Here is a 21,218-nt window from a genome sequence, read left to right on the forward strand (position 1 = left end):
GTAAAAGTATTTTCCTTGGCCCTTTAGATAAAATAAATACTGGAATATTCAAATTTCAGTATCTTTGACAATTAGGAAACCATCTTTTTAACTACAAATAATCAATTTCATTATAAGAATCTAACTCAGAAAAATCAACCAAATTCATTCATGTAAATATGTAGCTGACTGTCACATAAAACTAAGCTACAAAGTGGAATATATCTTGGAACATAACAGTTTTATGCAGATGAAACAACCTTGACCTGTTAGTTGTACAACACTTTATTCACTGATGCAGTAACACATGCAGGGAGATACAGGGAGGTTTCCCTGAGTCACTACTAGATCCAGGACATACATGCCATTTCCTATCCCTCAATCCATTGATCCTTCTTCTAAACCCTCCTTTGTCGAGACACTACCATTTGGTTCACTTCTAAGTTGCTTTCAAAAAACAACCCAAATCATTACTGGAATTCTTATCCTCTAAGAAAAGGCCTAGCTTCTCTGAATTACATACGCATTAAGAGTGACAGTTAGGCAATTCCCGATTTTCAAAATAATTCTAGAATAGAATCAAAGACCTAACAGATTAACTGACCAAGGGGACTGTATTAACTGATGCTTACTAATGAAGACCAAGGAGAATTACCTGTGAGGGCTGTGGTCTTGGAGGCACTGCAGGAGGTTGGGCAACAACTCCAGCCTGTTGCTGTCCTGTGTGAATATACAAGTCTTCTTTTTGTAAATATATATAATTAATTACTTTGCTAGTAGAGCAGATAGGCTGAATGAATGTGATCAAATGATAAAGATTTCAAATGCCAATGTATAGTACTGGAAGCCAAATCCATCTCGTCAAACTGTGTGGATATGGTTGAATTTCACAGCCTCTTCTCAGACCTCTTGCTCTAGTGCACACAGCACTCGTCTTGCTCCTCCCTGTTCCTCTAACACTATACATTCTTGGTTTTCTTCCCACTTTTCTGACTACTTTTAGCTATCAAATATGAAGACTTCCAAATTTCCTCTTTCCATTTAGCATTTTAGTCTATCTTTCTATGTAAATGCTTCTCAAATAATATATCAATCAAAAAAAATATATCAATCTTGCTTAGCCCATAGGTCAAGCAACCTGTTGATTTTTCTCTTCTTTCTCATCATTCCAAACACATATCAAAAACAGAACACCATCACCCTCTATCCTAACTTTTCTATTTGACCAACAGTAAAATTAAAAATTAAAAAATTAATAGTCATATAAAAATTGAACCCTCTGAGTAAGTTATGACTCCTCTCTCTCCTCTGTCATGTAATGTAACTTTCCTCCTTAATATCTCCACATAAAATCTTTCTTTTAAAATCTCTTGTGGCATCTCTCAGGTTCCCATCTTTATCATTTGAACTCACAGTTTAGATAGTCATTAAGAAAAATAAATTCCCTCTCATCTGATACTTTTTCAATTTAAAATTTTTCTTCAGATAAATATCAAAAAATAAGAGAAAACAAAATACTGTGTATCTTTAATCAACTAAATATATTTAACAATTTAACATATTTAATTTAATTTGTATCACAGTTCTCTAACCCCTACCTGTTGTGACGGAAAAGGTCCGATTCATATCTAAAGATGATGATCTAGAATGAGAGGGCTGAGGCCTTGGAGGTGGAGGTGGTGGTGCAGTGTTTTCAGGCGATGTTCCTGAATGAGACCTGCAAAATCGGCCCTGTTACAATTGGTCACGTTATTGATACTGCAGCTTTTCAAGCAATCCAACTTAGCTAAGCAGCAAAGGATCTTATTGCTGTGACATTTTCTCCAGAGGGTATACACGTATTACAATGAATAGAGTATTATTCAACAAGCAGTTAATTCAGCAAATAATCTTCTTTATAATTATACATTTAACAAAATTTTAAAGAACTTAAAAAAAAAGTTATTAACATGAATTCAAGGTAGACTACTAACCAAGTGTAATGTTTTCATATTCAGTTAAAGGCAATATTAGTCTGAAAAGCTATTTTCAAAGAAGAGAAACTGTACTTTCAGATACGGTTAGCTTTCAACTTATTTAAATTTGGTAAGCTGAGGTATACTTTGGCTCAACTATGTGAGATCCCATCTCATCTTAAAATCACTCATTTTAGAGGTGATTATACTCATGTTCACTCACCCTGGAGATCTGCTTATTAGCCACCAAAGTCTTCTATATTCTGAAGAATCTCATGGACTAAGACAAACTGATCCTCACTTATAGGAATAAAAAGCAGACTAAAGTCCCAAATGAGAATGCTAAGACATATGAAGAAGCAGCCTTCTGACTGTGTGAGCTCTTGGAGAGTCTACGTTACCAGTCTCTACATACATCCTCCAGGTGTGTGGCAAAAGACTCTTATGATGTATGAAAAGCAGTGTAGAAAGATGCTTCTGTCCTGTGCAGTTTTGAGAGGATGGTGAAGCCCTGGGAGACAGACCCCTTGCCACCTCACCCCATCCCGTATCATTTGTCTGTGCCTGAAATGTTAACATGTGACACAGGTCTTCAGGATGGGGAGGTGGCCCAATACTGGGCTGTGTATCCAGATGACATTTTAAAACACCAAATTCTTTTGGTACTTGTCCCATAAGGCTCTAAAAGGAAATCTGCACATTTCATACTTAAGACTCTCACTGCTCAGCTACAAAAAAGGACTGTATTAAACCAACTGCCAAGAAGTTATCAGTTTATTTTAAACCTTTCACAGAACACCATGAAGAAAATGATTCCTTTTGCTTTTCTTTTCTTTGGAAAGAATAAAAATCATTTCCCTTTTACAAAAATCAATAGGTAACCTGACAGCCTTTAGAGAAGTGAAGAACTGAGAAAAATAATTTATGCGTGCATGCATGCTAAATCGCTTCGACTCTGTGCAACCCTATGGATTGCAGCCTACCACGCTCCACTGTCCACGGGATTCCTCAGGCAAGAATATAGGATGGGTTGCCATTTCCTTCTCCGAAAATAATTTATACTTGGTTTCAAATAATTTTCAATATTAAAATGTAACAAAATAATTATGCTTTTTTAATTAACAGAAACACTAACCTTTGACGAGTTACGTTGTTTCCAATCTGTTCTGGATCCGAAGTAAAAGAGTCTGAACTACTGTACCCATCTGCTGATAAATGGGATATATCCTATTTAATAATAATCATTTCTTTACTTTTTATTCTATATGCCCTAAACAGGTAACTGAATTATTGTTTCAAACCAGGGATATTCAAAGATTGGCCAACGTTTCATCATTGATTCAAAGATTGATTAACGTTTCATCATTGTATTACTAACCACAAATGATTAGATATAAATCAAATAAATGGTGTACTTATACAACAAAATACTATGCACAGAGAGCAATTACAATCTAAAAAAGTTACTGTTTGATAATAGAGAAATATTCAAAATTAGTTACACAGAAGCAGGGCAGAAAATAGTACATATATCACAATTTCATTTCATATAAAAATATAATATGCACAAAGTAAAGATTAAGGTTGACAATATTAGTCATTTGTGGAACAGTGAGATTATAATTTGTATTTTCTTATTTTTGTTTATGACATTTCTACAAGTGTGAATAGTTTTTATAAAAAAAAATTCATTTCTAAAGGATAAATTAGAAACATTTTAAGTTAAAAAGTGAACTTAAAAATTAATGTAAATTTAAAAAAAATTTGATAAAGGAATAAACTGTGCTTAGACAATGATAAAACTTATGAAATTAGCCAGAGGGTACCAATTTTTCACCTGAGGACATATTTTCAATTTCCTCAAAATCTTATAAAGAAGCAGAGAATCCCAGAATCAGACTAACAGCTATGAAGCAATAAAGAAGTTTTAAAACAGAAACTCTAGGGACAATCTAAAGGAATACTACAAAATACTTTTCAAAAGTTATAAATTGAAGGGACTGGTTATTTGGTTTAGTTTCATTTCAAAGTGTACCCTACTTCTTTTTCCTGTCAAATCACTGAGAAGTTTACTAATTGGTACAGGAATGATGCTAAAATTAACATTTTATTTGGATGCTGTTAACAGGCATCTCAGACTGAACACGTCCAAAAGTGAATTCCTACCCTTTCTCCCACAAATCTTCTACTACAATAGACTTCTTCAATTTCCAGTTGCTCTGGCTAACATCCCTTGAATCACCCTGATTCCCTTGCCCCCACCCCTCACATCCTGTATCACAAAGGTAAGCAAATCCTGTGGTCTTTTCCTATCAAAATCTAGCCAGAATCCAACCACTTCTTAGCACTTCTACTGCTACCACCCTAGGCCAAGCCATCATCTTCTCTTGCCTGCATTATTATAACTGTTTCCTAAAACGGTCTTTCCCTGTGTCAGTTCTTGTCTTCTTCTGGTCTATTACCAATATAGCAGCCAGAATGATCCTGTTAAAAAACGAAGGTCAGGTTACATCACTTCTCCCTTCAGAAACCTTCTAAATGGCGTTTCATCTTTCCCGGTAGAAGTCAGTCTTACACTGCTCCCCAGTTACTATTCTCCCACATGTTAGTTCTAGTTCAGGTGTTTGCTGGCTGTTTCCAGTAGATATAAAGAAGGCATCTTCCCTAAACCAGGGCTCCATATTGGCTATTCCTTTGGCCTAAAACGTCCTTCCTTAAAATACTCACACAGTTAAATTCATCTCCTTCAAGTTTTAACTCAAATGCCAATTTTTGGTAAGGCTTTCTTTGATCACCTTACTTAAACTGTCACTCCCTCTCCCCTTTCACAACTTAATTTTTATCCAAGGTGTTAACTATATCCTAAGATACAGTTATATTTTCTTTTTCTCTTATCTCCCTTACAAAATGCAAACTTCATAAGGGCAAAGAATCTTTTGTTTTGTTTACTGCTGAATACTCAGTGTCTAGAACAGAGCCTGACACATATTAACAGTATTCCATTAACAATGACTGAATGAACATGTACACAATTTCCTGTGAGGGGAAGAAAGGAGTGGGGAAGAGCTAGCTGAGAGGGACAGCCAACAGGAGGCCTGCCTTGAAGCAGGTGCAGTGGCAATAGGCATCCACTTATTAATAGAGGGTAGGGGTCTTTAAAAGGATTGACTATTCTCTGCATTATCCAGTGAAGATAATACTAAATGGTTATATATTCAAATTATTCAGATTCTAAATGTAGACTAAGGATAAGAGACAAGATGGCAGAGGAGCAGGTGGAAGTGGAGTACACCTCTCTTCACAGATGCATCAGGAATACATCTTCAGATGCAGAAGATCTTGCACAGCTTAGAGCTAGCAGGAGTCCCTGACCACCAGAAAGGAATATACAGATCCACACAAAACTGGGTAGGACAAAGAAGGGAAGGGAAAAATAGGAGGAGAGTTAGCACAACTGAACCTGTACCCAGCAGGTGGGGAAGTGGAAGAAGGGGTGATATCTCCACATCAGGGCAATCGGTCAGGACAAAGGGGAACCATCTGAGACTGTTGGGAGAGTGAAGGAGCTCAACTGTGCCAATCTGATTGGAGTGAGAACCACACAGACAATCTGCCGAGGCCCAACATAGCCCAGGCAGGGACACAGCCCACCAGAATGCAGAGCAGCTGGGGGCTGCAGCATAACCGCAGTCCCAGGGCAAGGACTGCTGCTGACACTGGGGAAACAGCCGGAAGGGATGGAAGGGAGCAGATTGCTGGAGGGAATGCCTTGGGAATAAAGTCAGGCAGCCATGGAAGCAGGGTGCTACTGCTGAGTACACACAAGGAGTGGAGCCATCACTTCTCTCCCTACATGCTGGCATGAGCAGCTGAGTACCAGAGGAATACCCCAGAGAAGGTGGCCATTTGAGTGCCTGACATGCCAAGCAACAGAGAAGGACCCCCATCAGGCCCTTTGAAGGCCAGCTGCCAGAAGCTAGAAAAAGGTTCTAACAGCACCATATCTCCTGTGCCCGTGGCTGCCAGCTTCCCTTCATACCTGGCGCCATCAGAGTCCCCACGACCTAAGCAGTCGTACCACCTCCACACCTGGTCCTTCCTGGGGCAGACCCAAGTCCTAGAGGGCAGCCTCAGGAACTAATTCCTGTAAATGACCCACAAGCAGAGGTGGGGATAAAACCAAGAGGTGGACAAGGAAGAGAGTTGAAAACCTTTTCACCAGCTATGCTGCTACTGCTAAGTCACTTCAGTCGTGTCTGACTCTGTGTGACCCCATAGACGGAAGCCCACAAGGCTCTCCCGTCCCTGAGATTCTCCAGGCAAGAACACTGGAGTGGGTTGCCATTTCCTTCTCCAATGTGTGAAAGTGAAAAGTGAAAGTGAAGTCGCTCAGTCGCATCCGACCCCTAGCAACCCCATGGACTTCAGCCCACCAGGCTCCTCCATCCATGGGATTTTCTAGGCAAGAGTACTGGAGTGGCTTGCCATTGCCTTCTCCTTCACCAGCTATACAAGCTAGATATTATATCCACATGATCAACTAGGCAGACTCTGTGTTTATGGAATGCTTAGAAGGACAAGTGTATCCACAAAACAAAATGCCCTAGCTCTGACAGCTGTGGACACTGGAGGCAAGAACCTACAAGAGTAGAACTAGATTAGAGTCTGTGCTGTCCCCACAGCTGGTCTAGAGACCAGCTCCCCCAATACTGGAGGGCTTCCTAGCAAGGTGGAAGTGGACTGTGAATCACAGTAGGGGAAAGGACACTGACAGTTGAGACCTGAGAAAAACATTTATTATTATTCTTATATTTTGATTTGTTCTGTAGTTGATTCTGGTTTTCTTTCCTCTGATGCTGTGGTTGTTGACTTCATTATCATTAGATCTATTTAAGATTTTGAGAATTTTTTAAAACACATTTTATTTCCTTCATATACATCTACCTCTACATTGGCTTTTTGCAGATCTGTAGGGCTTTTTCTTTGTTGTTGTTTCATTTTGTTTCCTTATTTATTATATATAAATTCTATTTATATATAATAAGATTTATATATTATTTATATATTATATATATATTGAATATACAATAAGATTATTATATATAAATTTTTTATTATATATAAATCTTTTTTATATACTTTTCTATTTTTTTCTTTCTTCATCATGTTTGTTAGTTTGTTTGCTTTATTCCTCAGCTGGCTATCTTCTTTGGTCTTGTTTTCTGTTTAGTTAGTGTTGTTTTTAATTTGTTGATATCATTTACGGTTTCCTTTGCTCACAGGGTCACTCTCTTGTACTTTGTTTTCTTTGGACTATTTTGGTTTGGTGTGTGTGTATGTTCCTTTGTTTCTGTTACTATTTGTCTGGGGTTCTTTTTTGTGTGTGTTTGTTTTAATCCCCTTTATTGCCATAACAAACAGCTTGTGGGATCCTGGTTCCTCGATGAGAGACTGGGCCTGAGCCTCTGGGTTGGAAGCACTGAGTCCAGGACACTAGATGGCCAGAGAATTCCGGATCCCAGGGAGTATTCATTAGTGAGAACTCCCACGAAGGCCTCTTCCTGTATCCAAGACCCGGTACCACTCAAATGCTGGCAGCACCCAGCAAAGGGCACCTTACCCAAACAACAAGCAAGACCTCAAGAGGAGATAGTCACCCCACAGACACCCCAAAACATACCACTCACACAGCCCTGCTCATTAGAGAGGGAAAAAACTCACCTCCTACCAGAAGGCAGGTACAAATCCCTCCTGACATGACGCCTACATAAACTATGGACCAACCTCGCCGACTGATGGCAAGACCAAAAACAAGAGAGGATACTTCAAACACAGTAAGTTATATAACATGAAAAAACAGAGTAATATTGTGCAAATGAAGGAACAAGGTAAAAACCCACAACACCAAATAAACAAAGAGGAAATAGGCCAGCTACCTGAAAAAGAATTCAGAGTAATGATAGTAAAGATGATCCACAATCTCGAAAATAGAATGGAGAAAATGCAAGTCATTTAACACATTTAACAATGACCCAGAAGAAACAAAGAATAAACAGAGGCAAACACAATTACTGAAATTAAAAATAATCTACAGGGAATCAACAGTAGAACAACTGAGGCCGGAGAATGAACTGAGAGGCAGAGTAAGTGAGAATAACTGCGGAAGAGCAGAGTAATCACAAAAGAACGAGAACTGGGGACAGTCTCAGAGACTGCTGGGGTAATATTAAACTACCCACTCCAGTATTTTGGCCTGAAGAATTCCATGGACTGTGCTGTAAAATAGTAAACACACCAACACTCAAACTAAGGGATCCCAGAAGAAGAAGAGAAAAAGAAAGGGTCTGAGAAAATTTTTTAAGAGATTACAGTTGAAAACTTGCCTAACATGTGAAAGGAAACAGCCAATCAAGTCCAAGCAGCACAGGGAGTTTCATAAAGGATAAATCAAAGGAGAAACATGCTGAGACACATATTATCAAACTGACAAAAATTAAACACAAAGAAAAAATACTAAAAGCAGTAAGGGAAAAGCAACAAGTAACACACAAGGGAAACTCCATACAGTTAACAGCTGATCTTTCAATAGGAACTCTGCAGGCCAGAGACAATGGCAGGATATGTTTAAAGTAACAAAAAGGAAAAATCTACAACCAAGATTATACTATCCAGCAACAATCTCATTCAATATTGATAGAGAAATCAAAAGCTTTACAGATAAGAGAATTTAGCACCACCAAATCAGCTTATCAACAAATGCTAAAGGGACTTCTACAGGCAGGAAACACAGGAGAAGGAAAAGACTTACAAAAACAATTAAGAAAATGCCAATAGGAATATATATATCAACAATTACTTTAAATGTAAATGGATTAAATGCTCCAACCAAAAGACACAGACTGGCTGAATGGATACAGAAACAAGACCCATGTATAAGCTGTGTACAAGAGACCCACTTCAGAACTAGAGATATGTATGGGCTGAAAGTGAGAGAATGGAAAAAGATATACCATGCAAATGGAAGCTGAAAGAAAGCTGGAGTAACTATTCTTATATCAGACAAAATAGACCTTAATATCAAGGCTATTACAAAAAATAACGGACACTACACAATGATCAAGGGATCAATCCAAGAAGACATAACAATTGTAAATAGGAGCATCTCAGTACATAAGCAAACACTAACAGTCATAAAAGGGGAAACTGACAGTAATACAGCTAGTAGGGGACTTTAACACCCCACTTACACCAATGGACAGGTCATCAAAACAAAAAATTAATAGGGAAACATAAGCCTTCAATGACACATTATACCAGACAGATCTAACTGATGATATCTTTAGGACATTCCATCCAAATGCAGAAGAATAAACCTTCTTCTCAAGTGCACAAGGAACATTCTCCAGGGTAGATCACATCTTGGGTCACAAATCAAGCCTTGGTAAATTTAAGAGAACTGAAATTATATCAGGCATCTTTTCTGACCACAGAGCTATGAGACTAGATTATTAACTGCAGGAAAAAAAAGCTGTAAAAAACACAAACACATGGGGATTAAATAATACATTTTTAAATAAGCAACAGGTAACTGAAGAAATAAAAGGGGAAATAAACAAATACCTAGAAAAACAAATGATAATGAAAACATGATGACTCAATACCTATGTGATGCTGCAAAAGCAGTTCTAAGAGGGAAGTTTATAGCAACAGAGTCCTACCTCAAGAAAAAAGAAAAATACTGAAGAGATAATCTAACCTTACACTTAAAGCAATTGGAAAAAATAAGGAAAAAATCTCAAAGTTAACAGAAGGAAAGAAATCATAAAGATCAGAATATAAATAAGTAAAAAATAAAGGAAAGAATAGCAAAAATAAGTAAAAAATAAAGGAAAGAATAGCAAAAATCAGTAAAACTATAAGCTGGTTCTTTGAGAAGATGAACACAATTGACAAATCATTAGCCAGACTCATCAAGAAAAAATGGAGAAGACTCAAATCAACAAAATTAGCAATGAAAAAGAAGAGGTGACAACAGACAATGCAGAAATACAAAGGATCATAAGAGACCATTACGAGGAACAATATGCCAATAAAATGGACAATCTGAAAGAAATGAACAGATACTTAGGAAAGTTCAACCTTCCAAGACTGAACCAGGAAGAAATAAAAATTCTGAACAAGCCAATCACAAGCACTGAAATCGAAACTGTGATCAAAAATCTCCAAAAAAACAAGTCAGATGGCTTCACAGGTGAATTCTATCAATGTTTTGAGAAGAGCTATCCTTCTCAAACTCTTCCAAAAACTGCAGAGGAAGGAACACTTCCAAACTCATTCTATGAGGCTACCATCATTCTGACACCAAAATCAGACAAGGAAATCACAAAAAAAGAAAATTACAGTCCATATCACTGATGAACATAAGATGCAAAAATCCTCAACAAAATTCTAGCAAACACAATCCAGCAACACATTAAAAGGATCATACACCAAGATCAAACTGGGTTTATCCCAAGGATGCCAGGCTTCTCCAATATATGCAAATCAATCAATGTGCTACACCATATTAACAAATTAAAAGATAAAAATCATATGATAATCTCAACAGATGCAGAAAAAGCTTTTGACAAAATCCAGCACACATTTATGGTAAAATTCAATTGGAAAATTGGAATAAAAGGAACCTACCTCAAGTAATAAAGGTCATATATGATAAACCCACAGCAAACATTATTCTCAATGGTGAAAAACTGAAAGCATCTCCTTGAAGATCAAGACGACGACACGAGTGCCCACTCTCGCCACTATTATTAACAACATAGCTTTGGAAGCCCTAGCCATGGCAATCAGAGAGGAAAAAGAAATAAAAGGAATCTATATTGGAAAAGAAGAAGCAAAATTCTGTTTGCACATGACATGATTCTCTACATACAAAACCCTAAAGATACCATCAGAAAATCACTAGAGCTAACTGGTGAATTTAGTAAAGTTGCAGGATACAAAATTAATACACAGAAATCCCTTGCGTTCCTATGCACCAAGAATGAAAAATCAGAAGAAATTAAGGAATCAATCCCATTCACCATTGCAACAAAAAGAATAAAACACCCAGGTATAAACCTACCTAAGGAGATGTAAAAGCAATATATGGAAAACTACTAAGACTACTGATGAAGGAAATCAAAGACAATAAACAGATGAAGAGATACACCATGTTCTTTCTTGGATTGGAAGAATCAATATTGTGAAAATGATACTATCCAAAGTAATCTACAGATTCAAAGCAATCCTTATCAAATTACCAATGACATTTTTTTACAGAACTAGAACAAAAAATATTCACAACTTGTGTGGAAACACAAAAGACCCTGAATAGCCAAAGCAGACTTGAGAAAGAATGGCACTGGAGGAATCAACCTCCCTCACTTCAGACTATACTACAATGTACAGTCATCAAGACAGAATGGGACCGGCACAAAAACAGAAATACAAACCAATAGTACAAGATAGAAAGCCTGGAGATAAACCCACACACCTATGGTCAGGTGTGACAAGGATGCAAGACTTTATCTTTGACAAAGGAGGCAAGACTATAGGATGAAAAGTCTTTTATTGAAAAGACAGTATCTTCAATAAGTGGGGCTGGGAAAACTGGACAGCTATGTGTAAAAGAACAAATTAGAACACTTCCTAAAACCACACACAAAGATAAACTCAAAATTGATTAAAGACCTAAATATAAGACCAGAAACTATAAAATTCTTAGAGAAAAACATAGGCAGAAACATAAATCATATCAAGATCCACTACAACCTACCTCCTAGAGTAATGGAAATAAAAAGAAAAATATACAAATGAGATCTAATTAAACTTAAAAGCTTTGGCACAGCAAAGGGAAACCATAAACAAGATTTAAAGACAACCCTCAGAATGGGAGAAGATAACTGCAAATGAAGTAACTGATAAAGGATTAATCTCCAAAATATACAAGCAACTCATGCAGCTCAGTATCAGAAAAACCAACATACCAATCAAAAAACGAGCAGAAGACCTAAACATACATTTCTCCAAAGAAGACATACAGATGACTAATAAACATACGCTCAACATCAATTATTATTAGAGAAATGCAATCAAAACTGCAATGAAGTATCATACCACACCAGTCATAATGGTCATCATCAAAAAATGTACAAAAAATGCTGGAGAGAATGTGGAAAGAAAGGAACAGTCTTGCACTGTTAGTGGGACTGCAAACTGATATAGCCACTATAGAGAACAGTATGGAGATTTCTTTAAAAACTAGAAATTAAACTACCATATGACCCAGCAATCCCACTACTGGGCATACGCCCTGAGAAAACCGTAACTGAAAAAAACACATGTATTGCAATGTTCACTGCAGACATAGAAGCAACCTAGATCTCTGTTGAAAGATGAATGGATACAGAAGTTGTGGTACAAATATACAATGGAATATTACTCAGTCATATAACAATGAACAAGTTTGAATCAGATCTAGTGAGATGGATGAACCTAGAGTCATTTATACAGAGTGAAATAAGTCAGAAAGAGAAAAATATCATATATTAATGCATATCTATGGGATCTTGAAAAATGGTATTGATGAACCTATTTGCAGGGCAGGAAAAGAGACTCAGACATAGAGAACAGGCTTATGGACACAGTGTGGGCAGAAGAGGGCGGGATGAATTGAGAGAGTAGCACTGAAATACAAACATTATCCTATGTAAAACATATAGCTAATGGGAAGTTGCTGTATATCACAGGGAGTGCAACCTGGGGCTCTGTGATAACCTAGAGGGATGGGACGGGATGGGGTGGGAGGGAGGGAACATATGTATACCTATGGATGATTCATGTTGATGTATGGCAGAAACTAACACAACACTGTAAAACAATTATCCTCCAATTAAAAATAAACTAATTAATAAAATAAATCTCACATGGAAGATGTAACTCTATCTTTCACTTACCTACAGTATTTCCAGAAGCAAATTTCACTGATGAATTTATCTTATTTTCTTCTGAAAGGTCAGATGTTTTCACAAGCAATGGGCTAGTGGGATTAGTATGATCTAGGAGAGAATTAGTAGGTAAACATACAAGATATAGGTACCTGAATTAATAAATTCATAAACCTCAGAGTGTAAGACTTCATTTTAATACTCCAAAGAAGTAGCAAGTAAATCCATGAAATATAAGACAAAGTAATATTTTAATAGGATAAATATAAACCTGCTTATACAGAATTTGTTATCTGCCACAACAGAAGATACCTTATAAGGCAAAAGTCAAGCTGCATGTTCATCCTTTGTTAATTTTATCCCTTAGGGCAATTAGTTAAATAAAGCACCACACAAACAACTGTAAAATAAGTAATTATTGTTGTTGACCTACATAGAAAACAAATCTACCTTTGAGAGACGCTAACTAAAACATTTAATCTAAAATGAGAAATTTCAAGAATTAAAGCAAAATAAACAATTTCAAAGACAAAATTCATTTTAACGTTTTAAATTCAGTTAAAATTTGAACACATTTTCAACATAGATTTGTAAGAATGATCATAAAAATACAGAGGGTATTAGAAAAGTCACATTTTCCAACTGTCCTTATTTAAAATTTTATAAATTCAATAATTTGCTTAAATTTAAAAATATACACATACACATAATACATATATTGCCATAGAAAATAATATGTTAAAAATAAGTAATTAACAAAAGGAATTTGAACTCAGAATGATTGCTTGTGTATTTTGGTTTGGTGCTAACCTAAAATATTAACTCAACACACTAAACTAAAAAACAACCCAGCAACAGTTTCCTTACCACTGCCAGTTCTTTTAAGTTCCATTTCCTGCATGTGGATTTTGCTTGGAGTCATACGAATGGGAACTGGATGAACAATAGCAGTATCCTACAGACAAATGGGAGGACATACAGAATTTGTATTAAAAATGCCAAGTAGATACCATGAAATAACTAAATAACTAAAACTAAAACTTCAAAAACTAGTGGACAGGGTTCTCATTCACACTAAGCTAACCATAAGAATTAATTTTTTAACTAAAAATTCCAGAATTATATTTAAAAAATCAAGCTTACTATATATGCTTAAGAATCTGATTTGTTTTATAAAAAGTACATTTTAACTTTGAATGATTAAAAATGTGAATAAAAAATTGATCTTACACAATTCATGACAATATTCAAAGGCAAAGTGTGAAATGATCTGATGAAATTATATAAATTTGAACCTTTGAGGTTAAAAGTGAACTATTTATGAGAATCCAAAGACTGAGTAACAGACTAAACTCATTTTCACTAAACTGCTCAGGAAGACTTGACATTCTTCTTTTTCATGTATAAAACAAGGTTAATGAAATGCCCAATATACTGTAACAGTAGGTACAATACATACTTTATATAGATTAGTTCCACAGAACTGTTTAAAATTCATGCATAAAACTTCCACAAAGGAATTAATTTTTTAAGTTAGGATAAGTAACACTCCTACTCTAATACTTTACTTAAACTTTTCATGACTATAATACATCTGATAATCCTCAACTTAAGTCATGAGTGGTAAGTCTAGTTAGAGCAGTTAAGGAACTGGTAGAACAAATTTCTGAAAAGACTGAAAAGTGTACAAGGCATTGTATGGCAGCCTCTCCAAATGGGAAGGAAGAGAGAAAGGTGCATATGGGTAGCCAGGCAGGCCTGGCCCTGGGAGCTGAGCCACCCAGGGGAGGAACTAGAACAGGATCAAGCAACTGGCTTAATGGCAAAAGACCAGTGAAAAACATGGCTGCAGGAGTTAGTTCCCACGATGAGTTGGCTCATATTTTGAATGTGCTGCTGCTAAAGACAACCTGAGATTCTTAAATTTTGAATATCTTGTAATGAGTTTATAATTTAGTATAAAGAATAATGACCTTTCAATTTAAGTTAGACACTGTTTTGGTGACAGTATCAGGTAACACCACAGAAAGTTGAGTTCCAGCATACCATCTCCTGTTTTATAGGTCTTCTTGGCTAATTCTCATAATCTCTAAATTCAAACCATTAATAACAAATGAATTCTTTATTGCAATTGTATGGATAAATCCATTAACAGTAATTTCCTGTCCCCATACCAAGTGAGACTCTGGACAGATAGTTATGTACTATCTAATAAAACTGAACTAACATTTCACCTATAAGTCTAAAATTATAGTGATAAAAGATGACTATAATGGGTAAAAGTTTACAGATTTCTCACATAATGAGTCATACTCAGAAAATTATTAACAATAACTCTAGATGTTGTTTATGGTTATAAAAAATATCGCTTCAAGAATAACTATTTTCTTAACTTACAATTTTAATAGGAGAAATAACTAAAAAACAAAATTTAACATTCTAAGGCAAGATTAAAGGAGAAAGCATGATATCTCATTATTCCAAACCCAAACAAACTAGGAAAAAACAAGCAAGGAAACTTTATTAGACGCTTTAACTCATAATACTGATCTAATATGTATTCTGTGTGTGTGTTTATAAAATGAGATTTATACAATTTGTAACAGAAATATTAAATAGCCTTTTCATGTATTTATCATACAAAAACCAGAAGTCACAGTAATGACTCCAAGAAAAGAAAATCATGGAATCTTCTAGAATGAATATTCTCTAAATAATTTGCCTAAGTTTCTGTACTAATAAATCAATTTTCTGTTGCTATCAGCCTACAACAGCTTTAATCCACTAGATCCTGCGACTAGCAGGAGAAGGCAGTTCCTGGAAGAGTTTTACACAGATGACCAGGCCTAATCTCAGCCTAGTGGACTGGAAGCTTGGTTTGTGACTATGACGTCAGCACAATGAAGAGCATTTCAATATCCAAATGAAGAACCATAAATGCCTATGATTCTTTGAGTCCTGAGCCAAAAGATGCTAAGTAAAACTTCTGCTCCAAATTAGCATCCTCATATTTAAAAACAAAAATGTAAACTGACTGGAGGCTCTGCCCATTTCTTCTGTCTACTCAAATCACACAAAGCCTTTAGGAGCCACTCTTACACACTCACAACCATGGCACATTTGTATCATATATTTGAGTACTTCATCTGATACAAGAGTACTTTACTGAATATTTTATTGTGTTCATGTATCTATATTTTCTACTTGGCTTAAATCTTATTATACCGTTTGTCTTATTATCCTGTTTATCCCTGCTTACTTTCTATTCCTGTGTCACTAACTTAGATCAGGTGCTCATCATCTAACTGTCTCGACCCCATCAATCCTTCACACTGGTGTCTGAATGACCTTCCTCAGCTACCTCTTCAGAACCCCCATCTTCTCATGGAACTTCTTGTTAACTCGCAGTGTCTAAGAGATTCAGTTCAGATCCTTGGTTGAGCATACAAACATCTTCCCACTTGCGTTTCAATCATGCTCTTTACTCCCCATCACTGCCCCATACACACCTACCCTGTATCTCACTGCACTGAACTGCTCCTGCTCATGATTTTCTCTCTGCTTGGAATGCCCTTGTCCACTTCTGACAATTAACAGTTTCATTAAAAATTCATCATACAAACGTATCCTCTTTTGTGAAAACTTTCCCAGACATAGTGGGCTGAGTTATTCTACAGTTCTCCGCCCACAGTTTTTTCACAGCTACATAAGATAATTATCACAATCAGCTATATTACAATCATCAACTTGTAATGATCAAGCTGTGGTTTACTTAAGACTGGAATTTTTTTTGACATCTTGGTATTCCTAGAGAATAACATTGGCACCTGGAAGGGGGCTCCACCAAACCAAGTGACTTGGCTGGGCATAATCAGTGATCAAATGAACTTCCTTTTCACATGCTGAGTGACACAAACACTCCACAGTACTCAAGATCAGACACAAACCATGGTGAAGACTAGTGCACTGCACTTCTCATCATTTCAGAATTTCCTAGCGGAAACAGATTCTACCAGAAGCTATTAACTGATAAGCAGTTCAACAAAAGTAATCAAGTTTCTGGAAACAAGATATCAAAAACCCAATTTCATAAGAAATCTGGGAGCCTAAAGCCAGCTTGGTTTTCATGTGAGGTCACTGTACTATTTGACAGCTGTCTCTAAGTACCACAGAGTTGACTGGAGCTCTTCACAGACTTAAACTTTATTGAGCAAATGCCTACTTATCAAATTTTGGCTTTTAAAAATTACTCCATCAATTCTTTCTGACATGGTAAGGTACACTAAATTTATATATCTGAACTGTGGTGTTCTTTTTCTCCTATGTGATTCTAATCTGAATGGATCTTATTTACTTACTTATAATTCTCATTTATAAAAGCCTTGCTGAGGATCATTTGGGATTGTGACTACAGACTGTTCTGTGGACAGGCAATATGTTAAGAATTAGATGATGGTTAAGAAGCTCAGACCCTCACTGAGAGCAGAGCACTGTACCAATTACAAGTTTATAGTGAGATTATAATTCACCACCATAAGAGAAAAAAGATGTTTTCTGGTACCAGATTATAAATATTTAAGACTGCCAACGTTATTAAATTTAGAGGTCTAAATTCAAGTTTAAAATGTTGATTGACCATTAAAATTTTCTTTCCCTAGAGCCTTCTGTCATACTAGAAATAACAAAAGAAAGTACTGTGTTATGTCATGTAAAACATTAGGCTGGAATTCACAAATTTTGATATTTTTCCAAGAAGTTACAAGAACATCACTGTTATTATGTCAACTATTTCCCTGCATTTTCTGCCAGTCATGAGTCAATTTATTTTGCCTTTGAGTCTATATTTTTAATGTTCTTTCCTAGCCTGACAGTCATAATACAATGAATTTCTATTTTTAATATCACTTAAGAGTTAAAGAATAAAAGAGTCTTGATTGCTATATCCATCCCTGTAAAGAACTTTTATTAAAGTACTTTAAACAAAATTAACTTGACTCTGTAAATAGGAGACAGGAATAATATGGAGAAATGAAACTCAGAGCTAAAGTAAAACTTAGCTTACAGCACACCTGTCACTTTTCAAGGGACCTTAACTACTGCTTCTGATAAGCAGCAAAAATTGTTTTACCTTTTTCTCTTCCATTTTTCAGAGACTAAAATCAAACATTAACATCCTCAAAGTGGTAAGAAAAGAGAAGACAAAGGCATAGATAATCTATGTATTAATTGTTCCCTGAATAATGAATAACTATAAAATAGACACTTAAAACGTTTTGATACATTATGTTTGAATATAACAGCATTCTCTATATTTCAAATAGATACAAATTCTTTAAAACTGTAAAACACCAAAGGTTCATTCACTTAAAATGCTGAAGCCATACTATTATCTTTAAATGTCACTTCTTCCCAATTTATGTTAAATGACAAGAGTATTTTTACATTTAATGAATAAAATGCTGGCTATCTTCGGTCAGAAACACCTCAAAAGAATGCCTCATGTCACCTTCTCCATATCTTTTCACTGAACTCATTTTTAAAAATCCTACCTTTACACTCTTCTTCCCTTCCTACTTACTTCCTTTTTTCTTTTTGAAAGGTGCTTATTACCATGTCCTTCTCTTTACAGGAAAAAAAATTAAAAGAAAAAGCAGAAGTGAACAGTGAGAAGAATGATTAATAGCTAAGGTTTTGAAGTTGTCAAATAACTTGAGGGACAGGCGGGGCATATATGAAGTTCAATCTATGGGGACAGAATTTATTTTTTAAATCAGGATGTGAACTTTGTAGCATTTTCAAAGCAACACAGCAAACCACAGGAAGACAAGACAGAGGTCCTCTGCACAAATGAAAATCTGATGGACAATTCTACATTGTTTTGCTGAACTTGATTCTCTTGTAACAGAACTCAACATACTGATTAAGTCAAAGCTGTACCATCTGGACTATTAAATAAATGATGACACTGTATATTTACATACATAGTACATATTACATGATGTGTAAGCATACAAATAAAATAGTATTTGCTGTCATTACACTGAAATAAACAGCATGTTTAATAAAAACATACACTCAATTAGCAAATAAAAACAAAGTTAACAATATCAATTGTTCACAAAATGCTTCTTTAGACACATGTACCAAATTTTAAAAACAGATTTCTCTCACCAAGATAACCAGAAAATACAGAGAATGGTAAAAAAAAAAAAAAAAATTCTTTCCACCACTGAGCACACAAAAATTGAAAAGCCTGCCACCATTTCCCTGTAAGCACTCCACTGAATCATGCATATCAGCTAAAAACCATAATGAATGAAAATTTGGGTTAATAAAATTAATTTCAAACAAGCAAGCTAAGTGATTGACTTACAGGATCAGCTGGTGCAATGTTAGAATCAAATTGGGTCAGAGTTTGTGAGCTTGAAGAGCGTTCACTAAATGTCTCCCACTGCTGAACAGACAGAGGAGAGACAAGTCAGCATGATGAGAAAGATGGAGTAAAAGATCACTGGAGAAGATTTAGCAAAGTAATTCAGAGGTTGCACTGCAAGTTGTGTTTCGTAGGCCTGACAAATTCCGTTAAGTTTTATTTTTCCATAAACATTTTATATTATCTATGTAAAGTGAGCAGCTTCACAATAAAATGTACAGTAATAATTGATCTCTCTATGGGAGAGATTCAAAGCCTTACAGAATTTAATCAAAACACAATCAAGGAACGGAGTCTAAGTGGTATAAATTAACAAGATAAAAATGTTAAAGGGTTTTTTTCTACACTAGAGAAAGAATAACTTCAAATCCTTCACTGAAAATCCAAGTGTTAATGCACTGAATTAGTGATGCTAATGAATTCTGATTGTATCAGAGTTTTGGTCAAAACAAAGCAAGTCAGTGTGACTTGCCAGTGCGACCCCTGAAAGATGATTCTATTATGTACGTGCACATATTTTATACAAATGTATAGATATTTAATAAAATATAACTGAGATAAAATGCAAAGAATTCTGGAATTAATATAAGTTGTAGTTTATGTCAATCTGCAGCAAATCAACTCCTATATTCAGCATTATGAACAGGGCCATGCCAGACCACAAGACAGAACTGCCAATCAGGCACCCACCTCCAACCCCATGCTAGAAAAATCAGAATGCGGCCACAATGAGAGCAAATCAAGCAACTGAGTATGTGTTACATATAGAAGATGTATTTTGATATGAAATACTACTCTTCTAAAAGAGGTACACAAATATCATACCTCAAATTAGGTGGAATGATAAGTGAATAATTTTAGTAACTCCATTTGAAGATCTTAGTAATAAACAGTATAGGATTTTTAGATCAAAATCATTAAAATTATCATTACAATTTGATTCTTAAGAATTATCAATTACTCTGAAGGAGGAAAAACATTTGCACATATAAAATATATACACACAAATGTTTACACACAGACACACCTATCCCATTAACTAAAATCCTCTTTTTATAATTCAGTAAACATTTTTATGCTTCAAAGTTCGACTTAATATTTAAAACAGTGCTATTCAATTTTTGAAGACATGTAGAAATTAAATAATAGCAAATGAACACATTTATAAAAATTATCTACAAAAATGGCTAATGTAATCATTCAACAGTTTTTCTCTCAGATGTTTCAAAATCATAAAATTAAGATATACTTAGAAACACTGATGCATTCAGAGTGTCTCCTGAACAGAGAGAGTCCATAGTAATTCACTCTTATCGTGGGACACTTTAGGAAAGTGACTTACCAGTATCTGTTAATATAATTAGTTTCTTCAATAATTACTGTTGCATAGATACAGAAGGAATTTTTAAGATTGTAATTATCTAACTGTGGAGAAAAGTTTAGATGCAGACTATTTTTTTCTGAAAAGACGACATTTATTTACCTATTTGGTGGCATGAAATTTTACCTTATTTCACAAGGCTGTATGTAAGCTACCTAGAGTGCAGAAAAACACTCTTATCTTTATAAGTTTGGTATAATGGTTAAGAGCACAGATTCTGGAACCAGACTCCTGGAATCCTAGTTATGCCGTACACCCTTAGGCAAGTTATCTAACCTATGTTCCAGTTTCCCCATGTGAAATATGAGATTAATAATGCTTACATCACAGAATTGTTATAAAGATATAAACAGTTAATATATGTAAAGAGCTTTTTGAACAGAGCTGGCACATCAGAAGTCCTCAATAAATTTTATTGATTATTATTAGTGTTATCCCCTACAGTGCCTCATCTATATTAAAAGGTGCTGAATAAATATTTA

General features: G+C 35.4%; 1 protein-coding gene across 8 annotated transcripts in view; it reads right to left on the bottom strand.

Moving 5' to 3' along the window:
• Positions 1-21,218, bottom strand: part of REPS1 (RALBP1 associated Eps domain containing 1) — a 91,919-nt gene that overhangs the window by 7,429 nt on the left and 63,272 nt on the right. The window contains exons 10-15 of one of the 8 annotated variants that reach the window (XM_088840786.1): positions 19,296-19,373; positions 13,790-13,877; positions 12,932-13,033; positions 3,070-3,142; positions 1,578-1,696; positions 635-717 (exon numbers count right to left, since the gene is read on the bottom strand). In XM_088840786.1, coding sequence (XP_088696912.1) covers positions 635-717; positions 1,578-1,696; positions 3,070-3,142; positions 12,932-13,033; positions 13,790-13,877; positions 19,296-19,373 — 543 coding nt within the window. Of the gene's footprint in view, positions 1-634; positions 718-1,577; positions 1,697-3,069; positions 3,143-12,931; positions 13,034-13,789; positions 13,878-19,295; positions 19,377-21,218 lie in introns of all 8 variants that reach the window. The other 7 variants (XM_055433799.2, XM_055433797.2, XM_055433798.2 and 4 more) reach the window with 7 other exon arrangements.

This window comes from Moschus berezovskii, chromosome 10 (genome assembly GCF_049115385.1).
Source record: "Moschus berezovskii isolate FMDL1 chromosome 10, NW_MosBer_1.0, whole genome shotgun sequence".
In the NCBI taxonomy this organism is placed as follows: domain Eukaryota; kingdom Metazoa; phylum Chordata; class Mammalia; order Artiodactyla; family Moschidae; genus Moschus; species Moschus berezovskii.